Here is a 24468-nt window from a genome sequence, read left to right as displayed (position 1 = left end):
TTACTTCTTCCAGTCTCGGGGGAACCACACTAAATACTTCCTTGAAAACATAACAGAACACAAGTGGTCTAACAAATCTATTCACTCAGGAGTGAAGGATGCAAAAGTAGAAAGACCCAGTCAGGGACTTCCCTGGTGGTCCAGTGGTAAAGAATCCACGTTCCAATGCAGGGGGAGGTGGGTTTGATCCCCGGTCAGGGAACTAAGATCCCACATGCTGCGGGGCATCTAAGCCCGTGCGCCACAACTACTGAGCCCAAGAGCCTCAACTAGAGAGCCCACGTGCTCTGAAGCCCACATGCCACAACAAAAGATCCCGTGCTGCAACTAAGATCTGACGCAGCCAAAACTAACTAACTAAATAAATAATTTAACCGGGGGGGGGGGGGGACCAAACCCAGTCAAAGAGGTCAGAGACTAGCTGTCTAAAATTATTACACCTCAGCCTCACTTCCTTTAAACCAGAAATCATCACTTGAGCTGCCTCAGGCTCACCAGACACAGCACTCAACTCAGAGTCACTCTATAATTTTATCTCTCAATCACTGGCTGTCATTCTACTTCTAATTCACTTCTGATTGAACAGTTACATACACTGTCCTCAAAATGATGATTCCTGTTTCATAAAAAAACTGACAGCAATGTACACGTGAAGGATTTTAGGAGAAAATTCTATAGCAAGATTCATATTTTAAAGTTATGCTTAAATTGATGCAGTCTACAATTTCAAAAGCCATGCTTGCACCATCTTGAAACAGGTAAGTTTTTTATGAGAGTGAAGGGCAAAGGCGGAGGGGGAAAGAATGAGAGAGGGAGTTTCATGAGCGTTCTAGGGCAGGAAATAATATCCTATAATTCTGGAAATAAAATATCTGTAATTCAAAGACTGACATCTCCAACAAATTCTGAATTTATATTTGAACTACTCCACCTGTATAATTTGTTGAATGGCATGCCACAAAGGCCAAAACTTTTATTAACCTGGAAAACAGGCTAACCAAGATACAGGCAGACAGCTGTTGCTGAATTAATCTCCTTAGTCCCTTCATAAATTATAGATATAAGAAGTTAGTGCGTTACAGGGAAAATGATCAGTGATTTGGCATCAGACAGACAGAGTTCAAATACCACCTCTGCTACCTTTGTAACCCAGGGCAAATACCTAAATGGCAAGAATAACACCTATTTCACAAGGTCTTTTTGAGGATTAAATGACAATGGCTATATGTTGCCTTCATACATAACAGTGATGCTACCTGGAGGAAAAAGTCAAGATCATCAGAGGAGAAGCAGTAATAACAGCAGAAATATGGAAGCAGAAGCGGCCACTCACAGTTACTGAGTGATGATTACATGCCAGCACTCAGAGCTTTATATACATTTCAGTTAGTAACCACGACAGTTTCAGGGGGTGCCTACCATTATTATCCTCATTTTACAGATGAAACAGAGTTCCAAAAAGTAACTTACCCAAAGTAGTGAGTGGCACAACTAGCCTCTGCTCTTAAGTACTATGCTATACAAATTATAAACCTGAAAACTACAAAAGTTGGTTTCCAAGAGCAGCTAGTTTAATTCAATATTACTCCAATTCGCTGGGAAGGGGGACAAGAAAATTGTATAAACACAGGCTCTCATTTCTGCTGAATCATACCATGTGAATTGATTTTGACCCTGTATCCAAAATATCTTCACCAAGTAATCTGCCCAAATAAACTACCAGGGTGAAGGAGTCAACTAACTGTGACAACTAAGAGAACCAGCACAAGAAAAGAGCTTCCGAACTCACATGGCGCTTCCCCTCCCACCACTAAGGGCGGGTGGGCACTGTGCACCCTGGGGCCCCAGGGACCGCCAGCAGGTGCTTAATGAATACAGTGCTTGTTTTGCTGACTGAGCCTCCAGCGTTTTAAATCTAACAGCCCCAACCCGACCGGATACTCTAATTCAGCAGGTTGGGGCCACAGCCTGGGCTTGCCTCAGGAGCCTCTGGTGTGTGTTCCCAGCTGAGACGCCACAAAGGCCCCCCAGAAATCTCCAGTGCAGTCCCTCATCTGAACCACAGAACACAGAAAATGTCCTGACTGTCTACTCGGGACTCACAGGATGGTGTGTAGCACCATTCCCGGTGCAAGGGGAGAAGTTAATTCGTTATACATCCCTGTTGAGAAAAACGTATCTTTTCAATCCTGTTATTCTGTCAACGTTCCACTCTGAACAAAGAATTATCTGTCACTGCCCCAAACGAGTCAACAGGGAACCCAGCAGCCTCGACTTTGCCGCAGACCTCTGAGCGCTCCTGCCAAGACCCCATCCCCTCCTCCTAGCCGAGCAAAGACAAGTAAGCAGACTCAGCAGTTCCCACAGTGAGCTCCACCGGAACCGGCCAAGACCCACGAGGTCCATGGCAGCACACCACCTCCTCTTGGCTGACGGAGCCATCTGCTGTCTACAGTATCAACAGAGACAGCAGCTTACAGACAGGCTTCAGTAAGTGTTTGATATTAGTAGAGTTTTCCATTCCAATACTGTTCCAGTACTGATTCTGGTGGGTGTTAAGAATAGAGAACTCACAAGATTCAGTTTCTGTCCTTGAAGAATACATATTCTAGCAGAAAAGCAAATCATCATGATAAACGTGCAGATGAGGATGCAAAGAACTTTGCCTGGGAAAGTCAGGAGAGCCAACAGAAAGCAGGCAGTATCTGAAAAGGGCCAACAGAGCATGAGTGTGTATTCACCAGAAGGAGAGAGGGTAGTCAGGACATTTCGGGCAGAGAAAAGGACACACGCAAAAGCATGAAGCCAAACGGAAAGCCTGGAAAACTGAGAGGAGTTCTGTGTGGCTACAGTGTGGTGACTGGGGGAGAGAATGAGAAGGAGCTGGAAATGAAGCTACGTTTAAAAAGGGCCTTGAACGCCACACCATGGACTCTAACTGCATCCTGTAACAAGTTATATACGCCACTAAACGGCAGGGCAAGACCCACGCAGGCAGTTCAGTAGATGACAGAGGAGAAGAGAAAAACAAAAATTAGAACAATCAGTATTGTTCACAGCAGTATTATTCACAGTAGCTGAAAGGTGGAAGCAACCCAGTTGTCCATCGATGGACGACTAGATAAGCAAAATGTGACATATGTCAATACATACAGTGGAATATTATTCAGCCTTAGGAAGGAAGGAAATTCTGACACGTGCTATAACATGGACTAACCTTAAGGACACTGTGCTAAGTGAAATAAGCCAGTCATGAAAGGACAAATACTGTGTGATTCCACTTATGTGAGGTACAGTTGACCCTTGAACAACATGGATTTGAACTGTGTGGGTCCATGTGTATGTGGAATTTTTTCAATAAACAGGCACTACAGTACTACACGATCTGCCGTTGGCTGAATCCGAGGGCACAGAGGACGCTCGGATGCGGAGGTCGACTGTAAGTTACATTTGGGTTTCTGACTGCGCTGGTGTTCAGTGCCTCTGAGCCCTGCATTGTTCAAGGATCAACTGTACTTAGGGGAGTCAAGTTCATAGAGACAGAAAGTAGAATGGTGGTTGCCAGGGGCTGGGGGAGGGGGAAATGCGGGTAGTTGTTTAATGGGTATAGTTTCAATTTTACAAGATGAAAAAGTTCTGGAGATTGGTTGCACAACAATGTGAATACACCTAAACTACTGAACTGTACGTTTTAAAAAGGTTACGATGGTAAATTCTATATTATGTGTATTTTATCACAGTTTTTAAACAGGCTGTAGCCAAAGTCCAGTCAAAGGTGACATGTAAACCAGAGCTGCAACAAGCGAGTGAATTCACAACATACTAAGGTGATATACTCGGTAAGGCTTACTGACCAGTGTAAAGCGGAAAGTGGAGGAGGAGGTGGGGATAACTCTGACGTTTCCAATCCAGTAGGTGATGTTACATTAATGAATATACTAGATAAAACTTTTCATGAGTAAGAAAAATTCATTCGTCTACACAAGCTTTCATTCAAAAACTTTTTTTAGCGCTTGTTACGTGCCACGCACTGGCTAGGAAATGTAGACACCACAGAATAAAAAAGACCAAATCCTGGCCCTCACAGAGCTAACAATCTAACACTAGTGTCATACAATGGCAAGCAGGTGTGTGACATGATACAGTGTGTAACAGACGACGTGATGAAACAAAAGCACTTCTCCTTTGGAAGAAAAACAGAGGACGGGGAGGAGGCGGCAGGTGAGTAAGGAATTTGTATGAAGTAGGAAAGCCGTGGCTACAAGTTCTGTATAAATAAAAATGGACAATGTTTAGTCTGTCATCCTCATTTGGTTAGGAAATGGATCAGTTAACAATAGATCATCTGATAGGAATATGGAAAATATAAACTTGAATATTAAACTGTGTATTCTCCTTGCATTCGGACGTTCCTTACTGCAAAGCAATTTACTAATTTATAGCACTATGCTTCGTATTACTTATTTTAATTCTTTTTCTGCAAGAGAAGTATGCATATGACAGTGGTGGCAGGGGGTACTGGATTTATAAATATGGCATTTAAACTGACTTTAAAAGCACAAACTTTTCCTTTTTGTTAAAGATATTAAAGAAGAAAAAAACACTACTTAACAAAACTACAAAGGAGTGCATAAAGATTAACTGTTGGAACCCAAATATACAGAAAGAATTTCAAAACCACAGCAATTATCAAAATTGTGACTACAATCAAAAGATTAACATTTTTTACGGTTTTTGATCATTAGATCTGTGCCTTCTGGGTAAGTTTTATTTTCCTAAGGCAACATTTCCAATCAGGTTAGGAAAAACATACACTCTTGGAATGGACCGAGTACTAGGAATCATTTTATTCAATCCTCTAATTTTACATGTCAAGAAACTGAATCCAAACAAGGTGAAAGAACTGGCTAAGGTCACATAAAGAGTTACCATGACAACAAAGCACAGAGCCAAGGTACTAAGGTCTCTGGGCTCAGAGGGCACTGCTCTTCCCCTGCACGGTCAGTGAAGGTCACAGAGGGGTACTGATTTTCTTTCAGTCTAAAATGAAAATGGTCTACTGGAAAACTATAAACCTAGCAGAATGTATCCCAAATCATGACAGCCAGGATGTGAACAAATGAGCACATTTCACCTATACAGCTGTAATACACAGCTGCATGATTTACTTTTATAAAACCGAGGGATAAGCATAACATTTTGTTCTTAACATTTTTTAATATGGTTTTACTGAATAATGGCGCCAACCTGGATTCTGCAACCCTACGTAAATCACTGCCTATTGTGGCTGAGCTGTAATGTTAACCAACCAATTTAAAACCATTACTGACACAGAAACATGTATTTAGAGATTTTGTGCCAACTAAGAAACCACACAGTTTTTCAGTCATGTGTACAGAATACTCTATATGGAATGCTAAATACTCAAAACCACACTGGTTTTTGGGGTTACCTTTCTTGATTGCTCATTTTGGCATACATGACTTTAACCAATTCCGGGCTTTTCAGAAAATGGTCTGTAATAATCAAGAACCTAAGAAAAAAGGAGGGAAAGGTTTGGTTACTACAAACATAGTAAAATAGACATGGCCTTATCTACTTTATAGGAATATCTTATACATAAAAGTACTGTTTATTGAATTTTTGATTAGCTGTAATCTTCAAATGTTTTAGAGGTTCACATACTATTTTTCTATTAGCAGCTAAAAGAAAATGAAAATTCTCAAAATATTTTTCTCTGATTTTACTTCTGAAAAATGTATTGAAATGATTCAAGTTTATTCAACTGGAGGAAAGGGCCTACTATAGTTTTTACCTAAGTTGAGAAAGGAAAATACTTCACTATAGTTTAAACAATAATGAAATTTAGCTACAAGTTCAGGTATAATAAAACATATTAAATTGTTTTAGTCAGAAACTTAGTGCTAAAATTAACCAGAGAAATAGACATGTCATACTTTTTATTTAAACATATGCCAACAACACAGTAATGAATACTGGCTTGATCATCTACTCCTTAGGAGCTCTCAAGTTACCAAGAAAACATCCTCACTGTCGAGCAATGCACTCATCGAAACTGAGAGATCAACTTGGGGAAACCCTTGAGGCAAAGATTACAAGCATATTTCTTCAAAGTACTACTGTGACACCTAAAAAGATTGAATAGTACTATTAATTAATTCTGAATCATATCTACCAGAGGGCATCTGAAGACTTAAGAACTAAAGAATATACTATTCATAACCAAGGTTATGAATAAGCATGACAGTAAAGCATTTATATTGACAAACACGGTTTATTTAATCTCTTCTTAATAAATAACAGAATAAAAGTATGCCTTTTAAGTATGGTAGCCAAAGGAAGCATATTAACTACCACGACACAGTGTCACTTCATATAAACACAAAACCTAAACACATATTCTGTTTCTTCCACAACCTTTCAAATAAGTGATCAACACTGATGTAAAATATTTCTAACAATAATGGGTAATATTCAAAATTCTCAATTTTCACGTCAATTTAGGTAGGTCATCAAACAGTGACAACAGAAATTCATGCATATCAAGCCAGGTATACAAAACTGTGATCCTAAAGCTCATCCATAATTCACCTATTTGGAGCTCAAAACATTTTCCCACAAGAACATTCATTCAAAAACACAACGTTCCAAATACTGTGTGTGAGGGGCTAGGTCCCAAGCCATAATTCCAAACTCTAACAGTGGAGAAAGACACACGCATAGAGAGATAATTAGAGAAAAATGTCTTAGGTGCAGCACACAGGCACACATCATGAATTACAGAAACAACAAAGTTTATCTAACTAGAGGGCTGCAGGGAAGAGGGGCGATGGATGGGACAGCAGAATCAGGAGTTCGGTGAATCCCTAGTTGCAGAGGGAAGGGAGAGCATTTAAATTAGAGGTGACACAAAAGGACCTGAAAAGACTGCTTGAAGGAAAGAAGAGCAGTGTACTAAGAGAATTATAAACAATAAAATACTACCAGGGTTTATAGAGGGACTCAGGACCTAACACTTATGTCCTTGAATGTTACTGTAAACAGCCCTCAGCCTGCAGAACTGTCAGTTGAAGGGAGCTTCACCAAGCTTTGAGTTTATTAAGACTGAGGTGACAACCACGCCTTCTTTCGTGATACTGGTCATTAGTGCTCTTTCTTTTTTCTTAATCAATTTTGTTGATCTTTTTAAAGAGTCAACTTTGCCTTTGTTAATCTTTTCTATTGTTTTTCTGTTTTCCATGTTATTGACTTGTGTCCTTTTATTTTCTTCTTTCTACTGAGGATTTACTGTACTCTTCTCTATCTTCATAAAGTAGAACCTTAAGTCACTGATTTCAGACCTACTTTTCTGACATAAACACTTAAAGCTATAAATTTCCCTCTCAACCCTGCTTCAGCTTTATCCCACAAATTTTATGCTTTCATTATCCTTCAGTTCAAAAGATTTTCTAATTTGCCTTGTGATTTCCTTTTTGACAAATCAATTATTTAGATGTGCTAATTTCCAAAACTTTAGAATTTTTCTACATCATCTTGCTATGGTTTACTAGGCTAATTGTGGTCAGGGAACATATTCCGTATGTTTTCAATCCTTTTCATATATTCATTGAGACTTTTTATAGCCCAGACTATGGTCTATCTTAGTGAACATAATGCAGACAGTTGAAAAGAAAGTAAATTTTCCAAGTGTTGAGACAACGTTCTATAAACCAGACTCACGTGAAGGTGGCTACCTATCTCAGTACTACTGAGATCATCTACATCTATACTGATGCTTGTCTACTTCTATCAGTGGCTAAAAAGTGAGTGTTAAAATCTCCAACTATCACTTCCAATTCCAGGCATAACAGATGAACAATTGACCTCCTACCTTAAACAACTACAAAAGCAGACAAAATATATGAAACAGTTTTCAGACAAGAAACAACAAACCCAATTCAATCAGGTTGTGCAAATAAAAGGCACTTTGGAGAATTTCCTCCTAAACAAACAAATTACCCTAAAAAATGCATGCTAAGTGTATTCTGATCAATATTTTTATAAAATCCTTATGGCCTAATTAGCAGACTGAGACACACTCAGTGAAGGAAAGAGTTATTCTACATGCTGGAATGTGTGGTGAAGAAGTGGAACTTGAATTGAAAACGTTTTCCACACATAGGGGTGGTCAAGGGTGCAGGGAATGGGGCAAAGACAAAGGAAAGATGGGTCCACTACGGTGCCGTCGCTGTGACCACCAGCATTACCTGGAGCTAAAATGAAAGTAGGTCCATACTGAGACCTTTATACCAAGATAAATTCCAAGCAGATCAAACACTTAAAACATCAAAACTGAAATGATACAATACTGGAAGAAAACCTAAGTAGAGAAAAGGCCTTTACAGCTATTACCAAAAATCTTAAGACATTAAAAAAGACCAGCAATTTCATCTACTAAAATATCAAAAAACTTTACATGAAGAAAAGTGCCACAAGCAAAGTCAAAAGGCAAAAAAGTGAGAAAAAAATTTGGATTTTATTTCATACAAAGGACTAATATCCCTAATTTAAAAAATATTCCTACATATATAGAAAAGACTGTCATCCTAATAGAAAAATGGGTGAAGAAAATGAGAATGTACATAAAGGAAAATTAGACTCTTCAATATATAAAAAGATGCTCAACCTCATAACAAGAAAAATACAAAATAAAACTATACAATGATACTATTCTAAACCTTGGCAGAATTGGCAATCCAAAACTTTGATAGCGCACTCTGTTAGCAATGATAAAGGAAACCCGGTACTACTCTCAAAATTTGCCAAAGTAAGTGTATACTGGTATAACATCTATGAAGGACAACTTGGAAGTGTCTGTCGAAATTATAAAAGCACATTCTCTAGTAACTGCACTTGTGAATTTATCCTACAATCATACTTGCCCATATGCAGGATGACATATGTGTCAACAAGGCCACAGGACAGCTCCACTCAGATGCAGAGAAGGCACCTCAAACTTAACGCAGTCAAAACGAACTCCTGATGTCCCCTAGTCCCACCCCAAACTGTTCCACCCACCTCACTCACTCAAACAAGCCAAAAACCCAGCTCCCACCCTTGCCTTCCTCTCTCCCACCTCACCCCCAAAATCGAATCCATAATAAGCCTCATCAGCTCCGCCTGCAGAGCACACGCAATCTACTCATCTCTCTTCACCCCACTGCGACGACCCTCATCTAAGCCACTCTGGCCTCCTGACAACTACAACTGCCTCCTAACAGGCAGCCCAGCCTCCATTCTTCCCTCTCCCCTCCCCACAGCTCAACCTCAGTGCAGCAACCAGAGGGAGCCTTCGAAACACAGACCAGGGACTTCCCTGGTGGCTCAGTGGTTAAGAATCTGCCTGCCAGCGCCGGGGACGTGGGTTCGAGCCCTGGTCAGGGAAGATCCCACATACTGCAGAGCAACTAAGCCCGTGCGCCACAAATACTGAGCCTGCGCTCTAGAGCCCGCGAGCCACAATTGCTGAGCCCGCACGCCACAACTACTGAAGCCCACACGCCTACAGCCCGTGCTCCATAGCAAGAGAAGCCACCGCAATGAGACACCTGCGCACCGCAACGAAGACCCAACGCAGCCAAAAATAAATAAGTATGTATAACTAACTAACTAACTAATACAGACCAGGTCGTTCCATATACTGCTTAAAACTCCCCAATCGCCTCTCATGGCAAAGAGTAAATCGATCGCCTTTTCCTGGTTCACAAAGCCCCACATCACTGGCCTCCAGGTACCCCTTCACCCACTACGCTGTCCAAACCCTGGGCTCCCTAGTCCTGCGACAGAGGCCTCTGCTTTGGGGTCTCTGCACCCTGTGTATTCACTGCTGGGACTGTTCTTCCCAATCTGTCTCCACCTTTACCCGCAGATCTACCAATGATTGGCTACCCAGTTCTCGGTTCAAATGTCACTAACTCGGGAAAGGTTTCCTTGACCTCCAAATCTTAAAGTAGCACACAAAGTTACTCTGCGTCACATCACCTCACCAGAGTACTTAATCAAGATTCAACATGGGAATTCCCTGGCGGTCAAGTGGACTCCACACTTCCACTGCAGGGGTCCCGCATGCCATGGCCAAAAAAAAAAAAAAAAAAAAGATCCAACACTGATTCTTGTTTTTTCCAGTCTGTCTTCTGTACCAATCATGTTTGTATTACTACTAATAAAATACTAGCTAATACTATACAGCGTTTACTATGAGTCAAGTACCATTCTAAGGGACAGCTTAGTACACATTCTGTGTATTTTTCTTCCAATTTATCTGACGTTTGTTATACATTTATTTGGGGTTTTAGCTTCATTATCTGTCTCTCTCGCTCAAACGTAACATCTTATTAATTTTGAATCTCCAGTGCCATGAACAGTACCTGGTACACTTCAAAAACTCCATCAGTAATTACTGAATTAATTAATTAATGTTTGAAGCAAGCATCTGCATGTTTTCTGAATTTCCTAGAAGCCTGCACAAAGCAGGAATAGTTTCTAATCCACGGGTTTTCCAAGATAAAAGCAAATCAGATCCCTCATGAAAAGGGCAATTAGTCTTTGCAGAGAAACCAGAGCCCCTTCTCTTGTGACACTGCGGGCAGCGCTCTCAGCAATGTCCTCACGGTGGGCCCTCAATAAGGTAGAGCAAAGCCACTTGGGCACTACTGCTCAGTGTAAGCCAGGCCCCAAACCAGGGAAGTACAGACAGGCAGCTCCCGGATGTGCAGGATCAACCCAGGAAAAACTCTGAGTACCCACAGAGGTGTAGATGGACTATTCATTTTTCAGGTAAATCTCCTAAGCATTCCTTTGCACTTTTGAGTTATTCAGATAAGTACTGAGTGGCAATGACGTCAAGCTTGTGCTCACCAGGTAACCAGTCAAATGCAAAACCATATGCTTTAAAAGTCACCAGAACTGAATACTGGCTCGTTCACTTTAACCAAATATAATTAAAAAGGTAAAGTCATCAGAGCAAAGGGCAAGAATGACATCTTAAGGTATTGCCATTCAAGCTCAGACAGGCAGACAGCAAGACAGGCAGTGTCGCTACCCAACAGTCCTTGTGCCAAACCAACCGTTCCAGTGAGTTTGTAACCATGTCCACATGCCTTTAAGACAACATATGGGACACGAAATTCAAAAGTCTGGAAACTTTTAACCTAAATCAATTCTTTCATTTTAGAAATAAGGAAGAAGAGGCCCACAGAAGTTCAGTGCCTTAGTTAAGGTTCCTCATTTACCTAAAAATCAAAACAAACGCTCAGTTTCCTGACTTCTGCGGTGCCTCCTGGGATGCTCCCCAGGTACTTCTGCTCCGGCAGCCTGTCTGGAAAGAAGTTCAGGTGAACTTAAACCCTGAGCTAGGGTCTGGTTCTTCTGCTGCTTTCAGGTCAAAACAATGAGGAGTAAAATCCATTTATTCTTTCTTTCATTCAACAAATAGTAAACATCTACTAGTGAGTAAAGATAGCAGCATTTTTACTTTGGCACTATTTAAAGGATAAGAACTGTCTCTCACAGTTTACAATACAGGCAGAAAAAAAGCGTTCTGTCTGGACATCCATACATACAATTGGAATTCTTTGCTACACCACCTTATGGCATAACATTGAGTGTATAATCCTGGCGGCAAATAATATTAGATACACAAAGCAATGATGATGGAATGCCAGTGACAGGTAGATTTTTTTTCTTGCAACTCAAAAATGGTCATTTAAATGGCTGTCAATTATGCATGAGTTTTTATATGTTAGCTGCTGGGACTGTTTTTCTAAATATAATATACTTTCCATTCCAGGGGCTACACGAAGTTACAAGCAAATTCTCAACTTTCACTCAGAATTCATTGCGTTGACTTTCTTACCCTATATCTGCTCAAGGGAAGAACCAAAGATAAAGACCTTTATAACAAGAAGAGTCTCAATCACGTTTAATATTTTCTAAGCTATAAACTTTAAATTTGTAATTAAATTCTTTTGCAGAATTACTATTTCTGTAAATGCAGAAATTTTGTGGTAATATTTTATGAGGGAGGTGGGGTCCCACTAATCAGAAACATAAAATGCCACAAAGACATTTAGGGCCTGTAAGTAATACTCCAGCTTTATGGAAAATAGAACAAATTATCTTGGGAGAGGATCAAAAATATATTCCATCCAAAGCAGAAGTCAGAATAGAAAGGACATCAGAGAAACACATATTTATTTACAAACAAGAAAGGCTAGAAATGGGATCTTTTCCTAGTTTTTCAACATATGTTAAGCTTTAACTTATTGTTCAATTGTTATAATTCAAACTTTTACTTAAACCTCTACCAGGAAAGTGATGTCAGGATGTTTAAGCAGCCACATTTCTAACAAGATACTCACGGCCATTCCGATTCAGGCTGCTTCTGGTGAGCTTCTATGACATCAATCGCAATATTGAGGTTTTCTTCCAGCTCCTTCATTCTTTCAGAATTAAGGGATGTGAACAAAATCATTGATGAGTAGGCAACAATTTTTTTGTCTGGATGATTTAAGCAAGACCTTCCAAATAAAGAAATCAGGGTGTTAGCCCAACTTAGCAGCATGATAAAACATGATTGTAACTCATAAATAATAATCATCTCATTAACAAGTTCAGTATATACTGATATTTTTAAGGATTTAATGAAGAATTACAACACTTTTAAACAAGTACATAATTTATGGCAAAAATAGCAAATTGAAAATTAGTCACGACACAGAGTACCCAATACAAAAGCTGCAGTTCACTTATGAGTCAGAGGCAAAAAGCAAATGACATCTGATTAAAGAAAAAGATAAAATGATTACATTTATAAAGCATTAAAATGTTCATTCTTGTTAGAAAAAACATCAAAAGGCAAAAAATGATACTTCAATGACTACAGACATTTCCTTAACAGTTTGAGGGACAGAATGTTTAAGGGAAAGATGATATATTGGCAAGAAATAAAATTTGGAGTCAAAAGCCTCTGTATAACTCCCGGTTCATCCACCTATCAGCTATGTGATCTTAAAAAGGTCACTAATTTATCAATTTTCAATTATATTATGGGTTATGCACTATGGCAGGATTTTTTTTTCTTTCATTTAAACTTCATAATACTCTTCTGGAGGAGGTATTATCCTTATATTATAGATGAAGAATGTGTTGACTTTACTTGCCCAAAGGCACAAAGCCAGTACCTGCCAAAGCTGAATCCAAATTTGGTTGTATGTGTCTCACAAACACATATAGAGTGAAGTCACATAACCTCTTTCGGTGTGTTTTCTGACATAAAAATGGAATATAATAACAAGACCTCCTTGGCCTGTCTCAGAGGGCTTCTGTGAGGACCAGATTTGATAACGAATGTAAAACCACCATGTAATTGCCAAGTAAACTCCTCTGACGGCCTTGTTCAGAGCCGGATTCACCTGTGTTACTAATGCATCGGTTCTTACACTACAACACGCTTACAGCACGGGCTGCGGGGGAGCGGTGAATATATCTAAGGCACCCTTACCCCACTCCTCCAGCTCAGAGCCTGGCAGAGAGGAGGTGTTCAAAGTGTTTGAAAGGAGTGAACTCTCAAAAATGAGTAATTTTTATTTCTACAGCTTGAATTCCACAATTCTTTCCTTCCAACCTAAACTCAGTTATTATTAACCATAAAGATTTTATGCCTTCAACTCTAATTACCTGCAGGAATTTGAGAACCGGTCACAGGCTCAGTGAGCTAGAGATAACATAAGCGTTTATCCAATCCTTACACCATACAGATGAGCCCAGAAAACCTATACAACCAGGGAAGGCAGCACAGAACTTAGGCAGCTGGTATTTAAAGAGCGTAGGCTTTGGATCCAGAGGGCAGCATGGGGTTCCCGTTCCAGCTACGCCATTTACCAGTGATAAGTGTCAGTTCCCTCATTTGTCCAAACAGGGACAGTACCGCTTGCCCCACGGGGCAAAGGGTAAAGGACGGGAAATATACAGAAAAGACCCAGCTCTGGGCATTCAAACGATAGCTGCTCTGCTGCTTACATTGTTGCCACCACCAAAGATACCCCATTGGTTGTCAACAGAACCTGGATTAGAAGCCAGGCCTCCTGCCCCAGGATGGGGCCTTTCCTATTACCTATCCTTCCTCCATCACCTGCTCACCTTTCATCTCCATGCTCCACTTCTTATGAACACAGCTGGTCAAAACACAGTAGCAAATCACCAGGGAAAGTACACCATGAACCAATCTACACAAACAGATTGGTTATCCACATCTTATACTTCTCCATATCTACCAAAACATATAGCATTGTGCCAAGCATATAAGAAATGCTCAATTAATAAATACATGATTAATTCATTGCCCATACTTCAATATTTTATGGCTTTTTTCTTATAAAAAAAAGTGTCCTTAACAGCATTCCTTACTTTAACCAAAACTTTTATTTACTTAAAGTAAAAACTGACATACAATGAAGAGCATAAACCTTACGTGTACAGCCCAATAAATTATGAGATGTGTATATACCTATGTGACCACCACGCAGATTAAGATACAGAACATTCCCAGGAACCCACGAGTCTACCTTGTGCCCTCTCCCAGCCAGTACTAAACCCGCCACCACCCACCAAGAGCAACCGCTGTCCTGAGTTCTGTTACCAAAGGTTAGTTTCTCCGGTTTTGGAACTGATATAACCACAATCTTTTCAGAAGTCAGAAAAACTATACTCACAAAAAGAGTTCTGGGAAAGCATGCATCCAAACAATAGACTGGGAATCTTCATTCCGTGAGGCAATATTGCCTAAAAATTGCAGACCACAGCGAAAAGCTGAGGATTTATAAAGGCAAAAAAGATACATGATTAAAAGAATTTTTCAAAACACCAAATAAATACATCTTAGTTAGAAATACTCCACATGTTATTAAACAGAAAGTTTCTGTTTGCTTCTTTTAACTATAAAAGTCTCTCACCACAATGAAACTTTGGGCATGACGTTACTATTAAAATGCCTTACCAAAACAATGTACTCTATACAAAATTAATTAACTTCTTTAAAACACTGTAACTGTAGACACAAATATACCTGTAATCACATTAAGTATCATTGGAATATGTGTTCCAATTGAAAGACAGTTACTCTTAGACTGGATCTTTTAAAATCTAACAATATACAATTTAAAACAAGACATGTAAAATAGAAGGCTATCGAAGCATTGAAAGTTAAAGAATGGTGAAAAGATATACGAGGCAAATACCAGCCTACAAAGGTAGTCATACAACCACTTAAAATCAGACATAATAAACTTTAAGGCAAAAAGTATTACTGGAAATTTTTTTAAAAGTCATTTCAGAATTACTTAATTCACAGAAAGGTATAATTTTAAATTGGAATCACCTAATAACATGGTCTCAAATATATAGTAAAGAAAAACTGACAAAAGTATAGAGGAAAGAGAAAAACCCACAATTAAATTCGGCAATAATAATATACCTTTTCCAGTAAATTATAAAATAAGCAGACAAAACAATCAGCATATTTAGAAGATTTAAATAAGATTTAATAACAACCTAGTTGACACATTTAGACTATTTCACCAAATAAAACTGCAGAATACTGGACAAAATGCAGAATGCTGACAACAAATGCAGGCAAGGATGTAGAGCAACAAGAACTCTCATCCACTGCAGGTGGGAACGCGGAATGCTGCAGCCACTTTGGGAGACTGTTTGGTGGTTTCTTACAAAACTAAACATATTCTTAGCGTACAATCCAACAATCACACTCCTTGGTGTTTACCCAAAGTAACTGAAAACTTATGTCCACACAAAACCCTGCACATGAATGTTTATAGCAGCTTTATTCATAACTGCCAAAACTTGGAAGCAACCAAGATGTCCTTCAGTAGGTGAACAGATAAAACTGTGGTCCATCCAGACAGTGGAATATTACTCAGCACTAAAAAGAAATGAGTTATCAAGCCACGAAAAGGAACATTAAATGCATATTACCAAATGAAAAGCCAATCTGAAAAGGCTACAAACTGTATGATTCCAACTCTATGACATTCTGGAAAAGGCAAAACTATGGAGGCAGTAAAAAGATCGGTGGTTGCCAGGGGTCAGGGCACAGGAGGGGGTGTGAACAGGTGGAGCACAGAGGATTTTTAGGGCAGTGAAACTTCTCTGTATGATATTACAATGATGGATACATGTCCTTGTACATTTGTCCAAATCTCCACAGAACATTATATATATATATATATATATATATATATATATATACATGTATTGGGTTGGCCAAAAAGTGCCTTCGGTTTTTAAGTAAAAATAAAAGACACATTTTTCATTTTCACCAAGAATTTTATTGAACAACATATTCACCCTTTTGTTCCACTACCTTCTGCCATTTTTCAGGCAACTTCATAATTCCATCTTCCCAAAACTTTAGCTTTTTGAGCAAAGAACTGTTCCAGGTGCCTTTTACAGTCTTCCAGGGAATTGAAATTTTTTCCATTAAGAGAAGTTTGTAAAGACCTAAATAAGTGGAAATCTGAAGGTGCAATGTCTGGTGAATACGGCAGATGAATCAGAACTTCCCAGCCAAGCTGTAACAGTTTTTCCTGGTCATCAAAGAAACATGCGGTCTTGCATTATCCTGATGGAAGATTATGCATTTTCTGTTGACTAATTCCAGATACTTTTTGTTGAGTGCTGCTTTCAGTTGGCCTAATTGCAAGCAGTACTTGTTGGAATTAATCATTTGGTTTTCCAGAAGGAGCTTATAATAGAGGACTCCCTTCCAATGCCACCATATACACATCACCTTCTTTGGATGAAGAGCAGCCTTTGGTGTGGTTGGCGGTGGTTCATTTCGCTTGCCCCATGATCTCTTCCACTCCACATTACTGTACAGTATCCACTTTTCATCGGCCGTCACAATTTGTTTTAAAAATGGAACGTTTGAACATCCCTGGTGGTGCAGTGGTTAAGACTCCACGCTTCCAATGCAGAGGGCACAGGTTCGATCTCTGGTTGGGAAAGTTCCGCATTCCACACAACGTGGCAAAAAAAACCTGAAATGTTTTCATTATGTTTAAGTAGAGAATCGCATGAGGAAATACGGTCAAGAAGGTTTTTTTCTGCTTAAACTTATGTGGAACCCAAACACCAAAGCAATTAACATAACCAAGCTGGTGCAAGTGATTTTCAATGCTTGATTTGGATATTCTGAGTCTGTCGGCTATCTCCCGCATGGTGTAACCTTCACTGCTCTCGATTAATGTCTCGATTTGGTCGCTGTCAACTTCAACTGGTTTACCCGACTGTGGAGCACCGTCCAGCGAGAAATCTCCAGCATGAAACTTCGCAAACCACTTTTGGCACATTCGATCAGTCATGGCACCTTCTCCATACACTGCACAAAATCTATTTTTTGCGTTTCGGTTGTGTTTTTACCTTTCTTGAAATAATAAATCATAATATGCCAAAAATGTTGCTTTTTTTCTTCCATCTTCGATATTAAAATGGCTACACAAAAATTCACCAATTTTGATAAGTCTTTTTTTAAATGCACGCTGATATGACAGCTGTCACCTACAATTTAGCAAAATTGTTTTGAATGAAGTTAAGGACAACTGAGTGCCACTACTGCCACTGTACGGAAAAAACTGAACGAACCTTTTGGCCCACCCAATATATACATATTTATATATATATACATACACATACACAAAAGAAAAAGCACTCAAACCCACGGGAAAACCACAAGATTGTACTACACACCCACCACACTGGCAAAAATTAGAAAATAACAAAGTGTGTGTGAGAATGTAATGCATTAGGAACTAAAGGGTCTCTAAAGTTCTTTGCCATCTGTGAACAGACCGCATTTAAATTATCTTTGACTGAGCACCAGTTATCAATCACTGCCTCTTAGCTTCGCTGCCTGCTCTGCAAACATAAAGGCGGGCCCTTTGAAGGTCTCCTTTGTCAGCTGGCACGTACGGCCTCGTGGGCAGAGGCGCTGGCGGGGTACTGGAGGGCTGGAAGGAGCGGAGTTTCTCTCTTCCTGGTTCTGGGTAGTCCTCTGGCCATGCTTCTCCTGTTTCTCTGGCGTTCATCTCCTGCAGCTTCTCCAGTGAGGAGCTCTCGCACAGCAGGACCAACCAGCAGTGTCCAGGAGCCAGGAACTTCCTCAGAATGCTTCAAAGCCAGTTTCAAGTCATGGAAGCTCTCTGTGGACGACTCCCCCCTGCACCCCAGAGGGTGGATTTCCAGCAAGTTCCACCAACACCACCCCTCGGCGGCTTCACCACCACCCCGTGAGCCACAGCCATGCCCTCTCCAAGCAGGCCTGGATCTCAGGCCTAGGGGGAGGGCAGCCTCTTCCCTGGACACTCATCTCAGCTCTGGGGGCACTGGCTGCTCCTTGTATCTGCAATCCCTGTGTTCTCTGGCATTCTCTTTACTTCTTAGTAGTCAATCTCCTGTTATTTCAAGCCTTTGTTATAGTTAGTAATTCTTTATTTTAAATCTTCCCTATTCAAATTGCAGTGCGGTTTGTCTCTCCTGGTTGTACCCGAGCTGATGGAGAGAAGGGAGGGAGGGAAGTTGTGAGGAAGGGAAAGAGGGCCCCAGGGGAAGCAAGAGAAGATGGCATCAAGCACAACCTTAGAAAATAAGAATAGTTCAATCAGTCGGGACCAAGTCAGACAGACAGAAACCAAACTATTTTTTAACAAAGAAAATTTAATATATGGAATTAGTTCAACTAAAAAGGCAACACTGAGGTAACACAGAGATTAAGGCTACAGGAAACCACCACCTACCACCCTTCAAACTGGAGGCACGAAGGGAAGAGGGTAAGGTTGTGAGAACCCAGAAGCCTGGAGGGGCTCTGCAGAGCCGGAACCCGGGCCTCTGTGGAAGGGGCTGCCCAGCCTACCGCTGGTACCTCTGGCGCGTGGAAGAAGGGCCCGGGCCAGCTAACAGCGGTGTCTCTAGGAAATACTAGGAGGCTTTCCGAGTGGGAAGGAAGCTGGAAAGGGAACCCTCCAGGGGAGACCCGAGCAGGGGGCGAGTCACCCTTTCCCCTCCTGCCTTCTGGTCCCCACTAGATCCTTCATTGGCTGAACCTCACTGAAAGCGGAGGAGAAATGTGTTTCTGGACTCCCAGCCCCTGCACCACGAAACAGAGCACAGAGGGCTAAGCTCAAAGCCGAGTAACAACAGCCCCGTAACCAGAACGACACCCAACATTAGACAATCACTAACGCGACACGTACCGTTCCAAGTGCTTTATTTTATACAAGTTCTTATTTAATTGTCACAGTAAGGCAGATATCTTTATCACGTCACCCAAGTCAGCAGCAGGTGAGGGCCCCAGACCCCGCACACCAAGAGAAGAGCGCGAACAGTCAGCCAGTTCTCACGGGTATGCGATGCTGGTAAGTAAATACTTAAAATACTCGTGCGCTTTGCGGTGAACAGACACTCCTGTGAATCCCTGCACGCCCACCCCTGCCCCAGCCCCCTCCTCAGGTCACACAACTAAAAGCCAGTGACTGACTAGCCTCAGCCTCAGCCCTCCGTGCCAGGCCCCAGCTACCCCTGCCTGGCACACGTGCTGAGGGATCAGCGCCTGCACCGACTGTTTGCTGTTTTCCAAGTGGTTCCTTCGGGGCCAGGACAGTCCATACAGACAGAGTGGCATGTGATGAGACCCTGAGTGGAGAGAGAGCGAGACACTTCTGAGGAACTAAAGACCAGCATGAATAAAGCATCGAGAGCCAAGGAATGAGGTAACAGTAACAGGGACAACTAGCATGTGTTGAGTGTTTACTAGGTGCCAGACGCCGCGTTCTAACTATAAGATGTCATCTAACCCCCGTGACAACCGTACGGGGTCGGGGTTAATATTATCCCCCTCTTGCAAAGACTAACCAAAGCTCAGAAGGTCAGGTAACTGGCCTGGGGCATGAAGCCTGCAAGTGGCAGAAGCAAGACTGGCAAACACAAGCGGGGGCTCTTCCTCAGCAGCAGGAATCAGTTCATCAAGGAAGGAGCCACAGGAGAGTCTGAGATGAAATGAAAGATCCTGCTCTATTAACGGAAATCCCAGCCAGGCAGCAACCAGGAGATGTTTTTAAGGGCAAGAGGACTTGCAAAGACCTTCAACCTCCTAGATCCCTGCTTTGCTAGGAGGGAGGGATGGGCCTACTGACCCAGGCCCGGAGCCCGGGTCCTCTGTCCTCAGACTTTTCCGGAACCCAGGCCTTCCCTTCAAAGCCTGTCGCTGCTGCTCCAATAGCTCAAAGGCAGAGCAGCTGTAAAGATGAAAAAGGTTGAGGCGTGTAATGTGCCTGTGCTATTCACTTATTCATAGTAACTCGACAACTGGCTGCTCAAAGAAAAGTTGCGAAATTGTGGCCAAAAAGCAAAACACTGAGATAAAAAACTATGAAGACAAAATGCTGAACCAAGAACCTCAAAACTGAATTAACATTATAATCTAAAATAAAGCAGGATACAAAACTGCAAGTACACATTCATACCCATACATATAAATATTGAAGAATGACTAAAAAAAAGTCAAGTGTTTGTCTAATGTAGCCGGCATATACAATGATTATTTTTCTTTTCACTTTTAAAAATTACTCTATAATGAAATTATATAAAATGTTCATAATAAAAAATAATACCTTCATTCTCATCTTAAAGTCATAGTGTAAAATGACATTTCTATTTCTGCTGAATATTTTAGAGTATTAACACTGAAATCCTTGTAAGATTTAATTTAACACACAAAAAAAGACAACAATATAAAAGTCAGTCTGAGAGCCAAACAACCCAACAATTCATCAGGCAACTAAAAATTAGCACTCTGAATCAGAACATAATTCTGGGAAGGAAAAGGTTTAAAGACGTCCTAGAAACAAGAAAACTCCAGACAAGTACAAATGACAGTTTACTTTTACCAAACAGCTTATCAAGTGATCTTTATCTAAATACTGCAAATGTTACAAAGCCCCTCAAAAAGCCCAACATTATTTTTACAGATTAGAAAAGAACAAAGGCCAAAAACAACACCAATAACTCAATTAAAATAACTCATGCTTATGTTTACATATAATTGGATGAGCATAATATATTCGTCACACCACTGCAATTATTCTCTGAAAATAATACTCTAAATATTATTTTGACAACGTAATTATAGTTCTTACCTCAAGAGTGGTAACAGAAAACTGGCACAGATACCCTGCTAAAAATCTACAAAGAGTAAGGTTCTCACAGAGAAACAGTCAAAAGATAGTACAGGCACTGTATCAGGGAACAAGAACACTTTTGAAAAGATTTGCATTAGGCTTGAACTAACATACTATAAAATTTGTTTAAGTTTCATTGTTGAAACAAAGTTGCATTCTTGAATTCCAAGTAAAATTCAGTAATATCACTGGCTGCCTTTTTCAAGAAGGTAGTGAGAAGTATCACTTCCACTTTCCTTCTTGCCTCAGTAACGTCCTTCCAACTCTGTCAACAGACGCAAGCCATCTACTTGAAACTGATACAATTGAAAAATTAAAGAAGACCTAGATAAATGGAGAGATGTTCCCTATTCATGGACTGGAAGACTCAATATCATTAAGATGGCAATTCCCCCCAAGTGGATCTGCAGATTCAACATAATTCCTAGTATCCACAATACATAAATAACTCTCACAACTTGACAACGAAATTTAAAAGCCCAATTAAAAACTGGGCAAAGGGGACTTCCCTGGCGGTCCAGTGGTTAAGACTCCACACTTCCAATGCAGGGGGTGCGGGTTCGATCCCTGGTCAGGGAGCTAAGATCCCACATGCCTCACGGCCAAAAAACCAAAACATAAAACAGAAGCAATATTGTAACAAATTCAATAAAGACTTTAAAAATGGTCCACATCAAAAAAATCTTAAAAAAAAAAAAAAACTGGGCAAAGGACTTGAATAGACATTCCCCCAAAGAAGATTTACAAATAACCAAAAGGCACATGAGAAGATGTTCAACATCATTCGTCATTAGGGAAATGCAAATCAAAACCACAATGAGATACCACTTCACACCCACCAGGATAACTATACTCCAAAAAAAGGAAAACAAATGTCAGCAAGGATGTGGAGAAACTGGAATCTTGTACACTGTTGGTGAAAATATAAAATAGTCAGCTGCTATGGAAAAGTTTGGCAGTTTCTTAAAAATTTAAATATAAAATTGACGCAGCAATTCCACTCCTGGTTATATACCCAAAAGAACTGAAAACAGGTACTCAAATAAATATATGTACACACATGTTCAGAGCAGCACTATTCTAAACAGCCAAATAGTGGCACAAGAGCCAAATGGTGGAAACAACCCAAATGCCCATCAATGAATGAATGGATAAACAAAAAATGTATTCTATGCATACAATGGAATATTATTCAGTCATACGAAGAAATGAAGCACTGATACATGTACAATGTGGATGAACCTCGAAAAACATTATGCTAACTGAAAGAAGCCAGACAAAAAAGGTCACAAAATTCTAGGATTCCATTTATACGAAAAATCCAGAACAGGCAAATCCACAGAGACACAATGCAGAATGGTGGTTGCCAGGGGCTCAGGGAACTGGGAAATGGAAAGCAACTGCTCCATGGGTACAGGGTTTCCCTTTGGGGTGATGAGAATGCTTCCAGTTAGACAGAGGTGGTGACTGTACAATACTGTGAATGCACTAAATGCTACTCGATTGTTCACTTTAAAGTGCTTAACTTTATGTGATGTGAATCTCGTAACAATAAAACATGTATTAACTGATATAACTGCAACTACATAAATTGTGAACAACTCTTAATATACCTAACATAAAACAGGTCTATGAAGATCTACGCTCTCTGACTGGTGGGTATCAATGAACAGCCAAGCCGCCAAACAAACAACTGATTTATTCATCAATGACAAACCAGTTCATAAAAAGTTTCAGAAATGTGCTCCTTTGGTTTTTTTGTTAAATCATCTATTCCCTTCAGTGAAGAGAAAATTAATCCTGAGAAGAAAGGATGAAATAATCTTTCATCGCATATTGTAAACACCAAGTAACCAATCTTCTGTAGCAGTCGCGGGACAGAGACAAGGGATAATGGACCGAGGGGGACACAGAGTCAAGGGAAGACACTTTTAAGATGGAAAACAGGAGAGCACATTATACGCTGGTGAAATGACGGAGTAAAGAGGGGAAAGGGATGATGCCGGAGAGAAAGGGGACACTTTCAGGGGAAGAGTTTCTGAGTGGGCGAGTGGGGATGGGATTCTATGCACAAGTGGAGGAGGGCTGGCTCCACTCTGACAGTTATTTAATCACAGCGTTTATGCAGTGCTTCCTCTGGTGTCTTATTTAGGAATCCATCATCACCAGAGAAACCTACTCCTGCCCACCCTAGTTCCTCAGCTCTGTCAGTGACACTACCCACCACATCGGTGTTTTTTTCAGCAATTACAAAACGTAGTACATTCTGAACTCTCTTTCTGAATTATCATACCACAGTCAGACTTCAAAAATAACTGCCTTTCCATACAAGAGAGTGAAATCTGTATTTTATTGCTGATTTTTAATCCCCAATTTGAGCACTGAGGCTTCTGTTTTATCACAAAATGGAGCTACAAGAATACTTTTAAATATACATTTTAAAACACTTTACAACCTAATGCTACACCCTACCAAATTGAGAATACTCAAGAAATTACTGCTGTTCCAAAAAACTTAGAGCCAACACTTTGTGTGCCAATTCTTAGATAATTTAATTAGTTCAAAAAATAATTACAATGTCCCAGAGGAAGAATCCTAAATCAAATAGAAAGACGCAGGAATTTTAACAAATGAGTTTTAAATGAAAACACTAAGAAATCACAGAGTAGAATGAGAACTAAACCAAGCCGGGTGGTACCTCTGACAGTTCAGTTAGCCTGTTTCACTGTGGGCCTCGGTCTCTATGCCTGTGAAGAAAGACGAGCTCAAATTCTCTCTCTACCTTCTCACAGCAGCCTCCCCACTAACATTCAGATAAGCATGCTTCACTTTATATAGTAAGTATAGGCATTAAAAATTGTATATAAATCAACATATTTTAAATACAGCTGGAGAGCTCTCATTTGAAGTAACTATTCATTGAATTAGCACTAAAAAAAATTTTTTTTAACCTCCAATCTAGTACATTTTATAAGCTGGATATTTACTTTGAGATGTTCTATTAAATGACTTAGGTTTACCCACAAGTATTTCAATTCCTTGGATAAAGAGATCATCTGTTAAAATTCTATGCTTTTATTTTTAAATATAATGGTATGATAATAACCCCTGTCCAAAGGAGAAGTGTTGATGCAAGTAGTTCAAGAACCAAAAACATTCC

General features: G+C 40.2%; 1 protein-coding gene across 1 annotated transcript in view; it reads right to left on the bottom strand.

The window, feature by feature from the left end:
• Positions 1–24468, bottom strand: part of ATXN10 (ataxin 10) — a 155171-nt gene that overhangs the window by 102629 nt on the left and 28074 nt on the right. Inside the window, exons 4-6 of the mRNA XM_059937161.1 lie at positions 14772–14868; positions 12420–12578; positions 5453–5533 (exon numbers count right to left, since the gene is read on the bottom strand). Coding sequence (XP_059793144.1) covers positions 5453–5533; positions 12420–12578; positions 14772–14868 — 337 coding nt within the window. The remainder of the gene's footprint in view (positions 1–5452; positions 5534–12419; positions 12579–14771; positions 14869–24468) is intronic.

This window comes from Balaenoptera ricei, chromosome 10 (assembly GCF_028023285.1).
Source record: "Balaenoptera ricei isolate mBalRic1 chromosome 10, mBalRic1.hap2, whole genome shotgun sequence".
Classification (NCBI taxonomy): Eukaryota; Metazoa; Chordata; class Mammalia; order Artiodactyla; family Balaenopteridae; genus Balaenoptera; species Balaenoptera ricei.
This window is presented reverse-complemented; position numbering and strand designations above follow the sequence as displayed.